The sequence below is a fragment of the Neophocaena asiaeorientalis genome, unplaced genomic scaffold, assembly GCF_003031525.2.
Source record: "Neophocaena asiaeorientalis asiaeorientalis breed wild unplaced genomic scaffold, Neophocaena_asiaeorientalis_V1.1 scaffold1247, whole genome shotgun sequence".
Taxonomy (NCBI): Eukaryota; Metazoa; Chordata; class Mammalia; order Artiodactyla; family Phocoenidae; genus Neophocaena; species Neophocaena asiaeorientalis.
This window is the reverse complement of record NW_020174329.1, coordinates 108,035-118,206: the sequence shown is the minus strand read 5'-3', so window position 1 is coordinate 118,206 and position 10,172 is coordinate 108,035. Positions and strand designations below refer to the sequence as shown.

The 10,172-nt window shown below is 46.2% G+C and overlaps 1 protein-coding gene across 1 annotated transcript in view; it reads right to left on the bottom strand.

Annotated features, from left to right (window-relative positions):
* Nucleotides 1–9,985, bottom strand: part of NOL9 (nucleolar protein 9) — a 20,001-nt gene extending 10,016 nt beyond the window's left edge. Inside the window, exons 1-6 of the mRNA XM_024756147.1 lie at nt 9,626–9,985; nt 8,585–8,804; nt 7,948–8,075; nt 4,756–4,891; nt 4,536–4,632; nt 3,900–3,997 (exon numbers count right to left, since the gene is read on the bottom strand). Coding sequence (XP_024611915.1) covers nt 3,900–3,997; nt 4,536–4,632; nt 4,756–4,891; nt 7,948–8,075; nt 8,585–8,804; nt 9,626–9,985 — 1,039 coding nt within the window. The remainder of the gene's footprint in view (nt 1–3,899; nt 3,998–4,535; nt 4,633–4,755; nt 4,892–7,947; nt 8,076–8,584; nt 8,805–9,625) is intronic.
* Nucleotides 9,986–10,172: the final 187 nt, after the last annotated feature.

Here is a 10,172-nt window from a genome sequence, read left to right as displayed (position 1 = left end):
AAAAAAAAAAAAAAAAAAAAAAAAAAAGAATGATCAGTGCAAACTCATGGCTCTTAATAAACAGACAGATACAGAAAGACACAGAAATATGTGTGTGTACATATATGTGCACACACACATATTATATACGTACATACATGACATGCGTGGGTTTAAGCATATGCATATTCCCTAACTTCTGTCCACGGAGAGGATCTAGAAGAAATGACACCCAGAAGAAGATAAAAATAGCACACCTAGTTAGAGTGGAAAACACTGGCAAACACTATCTTAACCAACTGATCAGAGCTAACATGTCTGGCAACAGGACAAACTGACAGCATGTTGATATGACACACAGAGAACAGCGTCACTTCTAAATCGAACCACGGGGGAGCCTACAAACGTAACCTTCGAATTGTCAAGGTCATAAAAGATAAGAAAAGCCGGAGGAACTGTTCCAGACTAAAGGGGACTAAAGATTTGTAAGTGCACGCTGGGCCTACACAGACGATTGGAACCGTGGACAAAATCGAGTAACCGCACTGTGGCAATGTTACTGCCCTGATTCTGGCGGTTGTATTACGATTACACAGCAGTGTCCTTGTTTTTAGAAATACCCACTGAAATACTAAGGGATAAAAAAGGGAAAAAAATTAAATGAAGTAGAGAAAATGTAAAAGAGGAACAATGAAACCAGCTAAAGAGCTAAGTCTAAACAAATTTTTTTTTTTGGCTGCGCTGTGCGGCTTGCAGGATCTCAGTTCCCAGACCAGGGACTGAACCCAGGCCATGGCAGTGAAAGCCTGGAATCCTAAACACTAGGTCACTAGGGGCCTCCCCTAAACAATTATTATTATTATTTTTTAACATCTTTATTGGAGCATAATTGCTTTATAATGGTGTGTTAGTTTCTGCTTTATAACAAAGTGAATCAGCTATACATATACAGATATCCCCATATCTCCTCCCTCTTGCGTCTCCCTCCCTATCCCAACCTAAACACGTATTTTTTAGAAAGCTGTTAAAATAAAGTAAATGTATTTAAAAGTTCTTACTGACTAAAAGCGTGTTAAATCGCTAATATATCTAGCAACCTAATGTGATACCGTCTGCTTCCTTTAAAAATCGACTTAACAAAAGTCACACAATTACCTGAACAGAAACAGAAAAAGCATTTGACAAAATCCAACATCCTTCCATGATAAAAAACATTCCACAGACTAGGAATAGAAGACAACTTCTTCAACCTGACAGAGGTAAAGTGAAAAAAGCCACAGCTAACATTTTGCTTAATGGTAAAAGACTGTATGCATTACCTCCAAGATCAGGAACAAGAAAATGATGTTTACTTTCTATTCAACATTGTATTAAAGGTTCTAGCCAGAGCTACCAGACAAGAAAAAGAAATAAAAGGCATCCAACTTGGAAATGAAGAGATAAAACTATCTCTATTCACAGATGACATGACCTTATATATAAAAAATCCCAAAGAATTCACAAGAATGCTACTAGAGGTAATAAAGGAATTCAGTAAAGTTACAGGGCATAAGATCAAAACACAAAAGTCAGTTATGTTTCTATACACCAGCAATTAGCAATATGAAAAGGAAATTAGAATAGCAATTCCACTTACAATAACTAAAAGAATTAAATCCTTAGGAATAAATCTAACCAAGGAGGTAAAATACTGCTTAAAGAAATTAAAATGGGAGTTTCCCTGGTGGCGCAGTGGTTAAGAATCCACCTGCCAACGCAGGGGACACAGGTTTGAGCCCTGGTCCGGGAAGATTCCTACATGCCACAGAGCAACTAAGCCCATGCGCCACAGCTACTGAGCCCCCGTGCCACAACTACCGAAGTCCGTGCACCTAGAGCCCGTGCTCCGCAAGAAGAGAAGCCACTGCAATGAGACGCCCGTGCACTGCCCACCCTCGCCGCAACTAGAGAAAGCCCACATGCAGCAACGAAGACCCAACGCAGCCAAAAATAAACAAATTAATTAAAAAGATGGGCAAAGGACTAAACTAGACATTTCTCCAAAGCAGATGTACAAATGGCCAATAAGCACATGAAAAGATGCTCAACTCCACTGTCATTAAGGAAATGCAAATCAAGACCAAAAAGAGATATCACTTCACATCCACAAGAAAAGTCATAATTAAAATAACAAAAATTGGGACCTCCCTGGTGGTCCAGTAGTTAAGAATCCGCCTTCCAATGCAGGGGACACGGGTTCCATCCCTGGCTGGAAAACTAAGATCCCACATGCCCTGGGGCAACTAAGGCCACCCCCGCCCCCCCACAGCCTGCACGCCACAACTACTTTGTTCAAGATCACAATAGGCAGAAAATGAAAACAATCCGTGTGTCCATCAACAGTTAAAAGGATAAACAGAATGTGACATAATGGAATAATTTTCAGCCATAAAGAGGAATTACTTTTGACATATGCTACAATATGAACAGACCTTAAAACCTTTATGCTTAGTGAAAAAAGCCTGACACAGAAGGACAAATATTGCATGATTCCATTAGGCAAATTCATAGGAACCGAAAGTAGGCTAGCGGTACCTAAGGGCTGTGGGGGACTGGGGTGGGGAATGGGCTATTGTTTAACAGGTAGAGCATTTCAGTTTGGGACAGTGAAAAAGTTTTGGAGGTAGATAGCGGTGGTGGTTACACAACACTATGAATGTATTTAATGCCACCGAACTGGACACATGAATAGTTAAAATGATAAATCTCATATTACGTATAGTTTTGTATTTAAAAAAAGCAGTGTGGGAGTTCCCTGGTGGCCTAGTGGTTAGGATTCCAGGCTTTCACTGCCGTGGCCAGAGTTCAATCCCTGGTTGGGGAACTGAGATCTTGCAAAGCCTCAAGGCAAAGCCAAAAAAAAAAAAGGCAATGTGGGACTCTGATTTGGATTCTGAAATATAAAAAGGATATTAGTAGGATAACTGATGAATTCTGAAAAAAGACCTATAGATTAGTTAATAGTATTATATCAATGTCAATTTTTTTTCTTTTTTTTTGTGGTACGCGGGCCTCTCACCGCTGCAGCCTCTCCCATTGTGGAGCACAGGCTCCAGACGTGCAGGCTCAGCGGTTATGGCTCACGGGCGCAGCTGCTCTGCGGCATGTGGGATCCTCCCAGACCGGGGCACGAACCCGTGTCCCCTGCATCGGCAGGCGGACTCTCAACCACTGCACCACCAGGGAAGCCCCAATGCCAATTTCTTGCTTTAGATCATTGTATAGGGTTATATAAGATGTTAATATTACTGAAAAGTGTTTCCAATTTACATAAAATAAAATGGATGGGAATTCCACTTACTAAAATGGAACCCTAGAAAGGTCTTATTGGGTTTTTGTTTTTGTTTTTTTGAGGCTGAGGAATAGTTATGGCAAGACCATGAGTTTGGGAGTGGGGGAGAATGTTCTTTTTTTTATGTTTTATACTTTTGTATGCTTTGAAATTTTTTTTTAAACAATACTTTTTTTTTTGGATTTAATATTTATTTTATTTATCTACCCTTGGCTGCTTGGCCATGTCGGGTCTTCATTGCTGTGCGCGGGCTTTCTCTAGTCGCTGTGAGCGGGGGTGGGGGGCTACTCTTCGTTGCGGTGCACGGGCTTCTCACTGCAGTGGCTTCCCTTGTTGCGGAGCACAGGCTCTAGGTGCGCGGGCTTCAACAGTTGTGGCTTTTGGGCTCTAGAGCGCGGGCTCAGTAGTTGTGGCGCACAGGCTCCACGGTATGTGGGATCTTCCCGGACCAGGGCTCGAACCCGTGTCCCCTGCATTGGCAGGCGGATTCGTATCCACTGCGCCACCAGGGAAGCCCTCTTTGAACTTTCTGTATCGTTACTTTCGCACTGTATAAAACCAAGACATTTAAGAAGTATATAATACATACCTAGAACCGGTTCTGTAACATTAAGTAGAGAAATGCAACCTGGTGGAGTAAATTCTGTCTGTCCCAGATCACATTCCAAATAGTCAATGCAGGATATACTGAAAATTTGAAAGAAAGAAAGAAAAACTTAACAAGTTTTACTGTGCCCAAAGGGTAAATCAGATTGTAAAGATTTTATGTGATGCCCAGGCATAATCCTCCCCATGCAGCCTCACAGGCAGAAGGCTCCAAGGACGACAACCAACACAGAAGAAGGACACTAAAGAGAACACGGGCCGCAGGCAAGGCCACAGTGTCCACTCAGCATATGGATAAAACGTTGCCTTTCTTAACATTTTATTTTTAAAATACAACAGAATTTATCCCTACCCTGACTCTCTGGATTTGGACAAATACGTTTTCAGAGAGCAAGTGACGACTCTCACGAGCTCACCGACAGGGAAGGTGCGTGTACCTGAGAGCGCCATCACTTCACCCCAAAACCTGGTGTAACCAGACGGCCTCACTCAGCTGAGTGGCTTTGCGGGGTTGTATAGAATCTCTACTTAGGAGTCAGGATGCATTCCCATCTAGTTTCTCACATCAAAAATCCTACTTCCTGCCAAAAATCTAGCAATATGTCAAAAATACTCTTACCTATTTAACAACTGGTTAATCAGGTATCTAATAAATGTTGACTTTCCAATGTCCTGAGAGCCACAAACCAGAATGACAGGGCAGCCGTCTGCTTCTTCTGGAGGTGAAACAAACATTGACCCCTAAAATTAGCCATCTTCTTTAGGACACTAATCATCAACAGTAACCCTCTGAGGCTTTGGTGGATAAACGCTAGACTGTATCGGTACCTATTACTCACCACAAGAAATGCTGACTAACTCTTCCATGACTGAAAAGGCACTCTCCGTTAAACGAAGGCCGTTTTTTTTTCTCTCTCTTCTAATGCCGACAGATTTCAAGGCGAAATACTCAGAGTTAATCTGGAAAGTTGGAATCTGAAAGTAACAATGTAAACTTTAAGAAAAGATGAAAACAAACACACTTCTTTTTCTCCGGTTCTAAATTAATAAGCCTCATATAGTTGTGAGCTACAAAAGATAAATTTGATCCCTCCCTTTCTCTCACCCCCCAAATCCAACCCTCCGGTAAGTCTTGTTGACTCCCAAAGCCGTCCATGTCTCTATTTTCATAGCTTACGCTTACTACCAAGCTGCCACCACCTCTGCAGGAGACTCCAGAGAAAAAGAAAATGCGTAGAAATTTAAAAGTGATGGCCACAAGAAAAATTCAACCGAAGACCCCAGCTGTAGAACAGGTTGGTGATTTGGAACAAAGTCAAGACAATCTCCAAAAACATCAAGCAAAAAGACAAAGAGTTGAAAGGAGGGACTCCCCTCGTGGTCCAGCAGTAAAGAATCTGCTCTCCAATGCAGGCGATGGGCGTTCGAGCCCTGGTCGGGGAACTGAGAGCCCACATGCTGTGGGACAACTAAGCCAGCACGCTGTAACTACTGAGCTCACGCGTCTCAACTAGAGCCCGCGTGCCGCAAACTACAGAGCCCATGCACTCTGGAGCCTGCATGCCACAACTAGAGAGCGAGAGGAAAAGAAAAACCCACCGCCACAACTAGATAGAAGCCCGTGCACCGCAACGAACCGCCCACGTGCCACAACTAAGACCCGACGCAGCCAAAAACAAATAAATAATAAATGAATCTTTAAAAAAAGAGAGTTGAAAGGATGTGGAAGGTGGAGACATGAAGTCCGATGGCATTCTAGCAGAAGTAGCAGGAAACCGCAGGAAAGCCACCGGAGGAATGAGAGCAGGGCCCTGGCAGAAGCAAGTGGGTCTCAGATGGAATAAGGGAGGACCCAGGAAGAGACCCCACCCATGATCACATCCGCATGCAATTCATCAACCCTGAGGAGAAGGACATCATAAAAGGAGCAAGGGGCTTCCCTGGTGGCGCAGTGGTTGAGAGTCCGCCTGCCGATGCAGGGGACACGGACGGGTTCGTGCCCCGGTCCGGGAGGATCCCACATGCCGCGGAGCGGCTGGGCCCATGAGCCACGGCCGCTGAGCCTGCGAGTCTGGAGCCTGTGCTCGGCAACGGGAGAGGCCACAACAGTGAGAGGCCTGCATGCCGCAAAAAAAAAAAAAAGGAGCAAGAATCAGCCTGGGATGAGGATTCCTAGCAGGTATTCTGGATTCTAGAAAACAGTGGAGCAAGTCCTTCAAGGTTTCTAGGAAAACTTCTGTGAACCTGTAATTCTACACTCCGCTCAACTATCAATCACTGAGGGAAGAACAAGTACATCTTATAAAATGAGATAAGTGAAAGTTTACTATTTGCCTTATATGAAAATATAATTGCAGAATGTGTTAACGCGTAAGTGTGGAAAGGAAAGTTATCCAACAAAGATCATAAGGAGGATAAACAGTGCTGGTTGGGAAAGTCGCAGGGACAAAACAAAAGCTGAAAATAAATGAAAAAAGAATGAGTTTGATCGTGGCATCTGAAACATTCACTTGGTAACAAGGGATTTCCATTCCCTTCTCTATGGCTCCGACCAAGCTGCTGGATTCTGTACTAGATTAAATTTACGTGACCACAAGAGCCCATTCATTGTCCTGCCCTTGTTTCATATCTTCCAGCCTCCAACCCCCTCCTACTCCCTAGGTGATAACCTTGAACCGTTTCACAGCGTAAGGGGAAGCAATCAGTAGAGACCTTCCCCTTGCCTCTGGCTCTGTCCCAGGCACTGCCTTCGGCCACTCTGAAGGAACTGCCTCTGCTCCTAAGGCCAACCCTCCACACAGGCACCAGAACCCGTCCCTCGAGGTCCAATCCCCCACCTCGCTCCAGCCATCCTCTCCCTCATGCGCTAGCGTGCTCTCCCCTGTGGATCTTTCCCACCTGCTGTGTTCAATCACGAGGTTGTTTTCCATCCACCTGCACAAAAACCAGAACTCTCTAGTTCATGTTCACTCCTCCCACCACTGTTTCATTTCTTTCTTCCCTTTAACAGCTAAACTCTCTAAAAGCAAAATCCCTGACTATTAAACCCTTGAGTTCCGCTCTTCCCCAGGTCTTGACCCCATTCCAGTCAGGCCAGCCCCCTCAGCAATGCAATGAAACCACTCTTGTCCAGATGGTGATTCTGCACCCAAGTTCCCTTCTCAGGCCTCATCTCACCATCAGCTGCAGCGGGGCCTCCGCGTCCTCCAGCGGCTCCCCAACCACGCCCACCTGTTGTTGCAGTCTTTGTTGCTCCGGGCTCAGACCCTGAACCTTCTCGTTTTTTACCTGTATCAACTCCTTGGCGTTACTATCCTGTCTCATGGGCTCCAGAACCCTCTTCTGCTGAAAGCTCCCAAATTTACATTCCCAAACTCCTCTCTGAACTTGACTCACACACTGAACCTCCCACTTGACATCTCCAGCTGAATGTCTAAGAGGCATCTTTAAGCTACAGATTTAAGTCTCCTCCCACAGCGCCCCGTCTCCGTGCACCCAAGCACTCACACCTCACACCCAGTCTGTCTGATGTTGCTATAGAGTTGACTCAGTCTACTGGCTCGTGGGAGACAATTATAGTGACCGACCCGACTTCAGGAAATTAATACTAAGGGCAGCAAAAATTTGGAGGTGAAGAGAGAGATGGGATAAAGTGTAAGTACACTGAAATTACTCATTCTCGTTCGGAGTTTAGAGAAAATTCATACTGTCTCAAGTTAGTAAATCAAAATATAAAGATAACCACTTAAAAAAATATAAAGATAACCACTGAAGAAGTATCAAAAGGCATGTAACCAACTATAGTAGAAAACGATGACTTTCTCTGGGGAATGAAGCTAAGGGGGGTAGAACAGACAACTTTCACGATATAGCCTTCTATACTGACTTTTACTTTACACACATGTCACATTCTGTACGACTTACAGCACAATGTGACAGACAGACTGATCTTCCAAAGGGGCATCCTACATAGTCATCTGACTGTTTTGGTGAAAGTAATTAGCAAAACTCTGAATGAAAACTGGTTCTACCTCTTGTACGAAAACGTAAGATAAACCTGGATGGCTGATTATGAAGTTCACAGTGGAGGTTTTCAGACGTTCCAGCAACAGAATGGAACACAGAGGAGAAAAATTCTTCATCAAACAGTATCTGTCGTCTGTAAAGAGAGATATAAACTACCTTAGAAATAGCACGCCATTAAACTCTATGCCCTTTAGGACCTCCCTCTCCTCTGCTAAATTCCAAACTTTTGGAGACTAGGAATTATGTTTGAGAGGAGGCCATATTGCATGATAGGAGCACACCTGGGTGGAGAAGTCAATCCAGGTTTGCTACCTAAATGCTGTGTGGCCTTGGGCAACTTTTCTCATCTGTAAAATCGTGAAAACAATAGTTTCACTCTCAAGACCCTGGTGAGAGTTTAAATAGATACAGTAAAGAGTACAAGTTCTAGGCCATAGTAAGCATCTGAAAATTATTCGCCTTGGGATTTCCCCGGCCGTCCAGGGGTTTAGACTCTGCGCTTCCAATGCAGGGGGCATGGGTTCAATCCCTGGTCGGGGAACTAAGATCCCACATGCCGGGCAGCACAGCCAAAAAAAAAAAAAAAAATTATTCACCTTATTACGATACATCCTTAGTAAATCATGCAGTTTTTTTCATTACCTTGGTTCAGATAAGATCTGAGCAAACTTCGGGCTTCCCTTTTCATCTCCTTCTTGCTTTTCTCATGCACTGAGTAATGAACTGCATTGATAGTCAGGCGAGAGTGGGTATAGGTAGAGAAGACATTTTGGGCAGGTTGGCCTTGGCTGATGGTAAAACCAAACACCTGCACCTGGCCATAGAGGCAGGTCACACGACAGATCCCGCTAAAAGTAAAGCCCTAGAGGGAAAGAAAAAATAAAGGAAGAAATAAGGTTACAGATTCTGTTACCAATGACTGAAAACTTCTAAGATCTTAACTGGCTACTCAGACATCAAAAGGAGGCTGATTTCCAAGTAACAGAATACCTTGTAGATGACTATCTAGTATTTTAAACTAATAGATTAAAATATTAATATTTTTAACCTAAGATCATATCCTACGGCAGCTACAGGGACAGAGAGTCTGGTGAACACTGACCCAGGGGGCGCCCCCTGAACTCAGCTCTGCTGTACTCCTGGCTCCCTGTTCTTACAAATGTCCAGCGCCTGCCGAGTCTCTCCCGTTCTTGGGTTTTCACCTCCCTCCTGTATTGCGGGGGACGTCCCAGACCAACGTTCAGGTGAACGTCAGGGGCCCTGCAATCAGGCTGCCAGGGTTTGACTGCTGGCTCTACCTACCTCTGCTGTATAACTTTCTGGCAAGTTACCTAAGCTATATTCTTTCTTTCTGTAAACATTCCTAGCGGTAATGACTCCGTAGAGCATGCATGGGTACTAAATGGGTTCATATGCCCCAGATACTTAGAACACTTAGAGCCTGACATTTCTAAGCACTCGGTAAATGCCACCTATTATTATCATTACTATTAAAGTCCCTCCAGCCCCGAAGACTTAGAATTCCCTCGGGAGGGTCCCTGTTACGCTCTGCCCAGCACCACCGCCCGAGGAAGGCGTCCAAAGAACCCGCAGGGGGACACGGGCCTCTCTCAGCCTGCAGCTCCCGGGGCTGCGTCCCTACCCCTCCCGCTCTGCCCTGCCGGCTCCCCGAGCGCGACCTACCTGCCCCAGCGGCAGCAGCAACACGGCGCGGCCCGAGCCGGCCGACCGCACAGGCGGGATGGGGAGGATCGCGGAACAACTCGGGGCCGGATCCTTGGCCAGGCGGGGACTGGGGGCCGCGGTCTTGGGCCTCCGGGGCGCCACCGCACGCGACACCAGGCAGCCGCCCTCCCGCCAGTCCACGCCGGCCGCCTGGGCCTGCAGCAGTCGCCGCCGAAAGCGCCTTCGGCTGCGCCAGCGCAGCCTCCCGAGCCGGCGGCGGGGCCGGTAGCTGAGGATGAGGTGCGGCCGGGCCTTGCGGGCCCGCAGCCACGTGGAGCGAGAAGGACCCCTCTTAAACAGCAGCAACGAGTCGGCCATGCTGCCCACCGGCGCCTGCTCCTCGACAATCTCGCGAGATCCCGTCGCTCCGCCCCGCGGCCCATCCAACGGCCTGGGAGCCGCTGGCGCCCTCTGCCGGCGGCCTCGGCAGCGCCCCCGGGCCTCACCCGGCCCCTTGGAGGCTCTGGCCCTCTCGCGGTGGGAGGGTAGCGGGGGCCGGATCTGG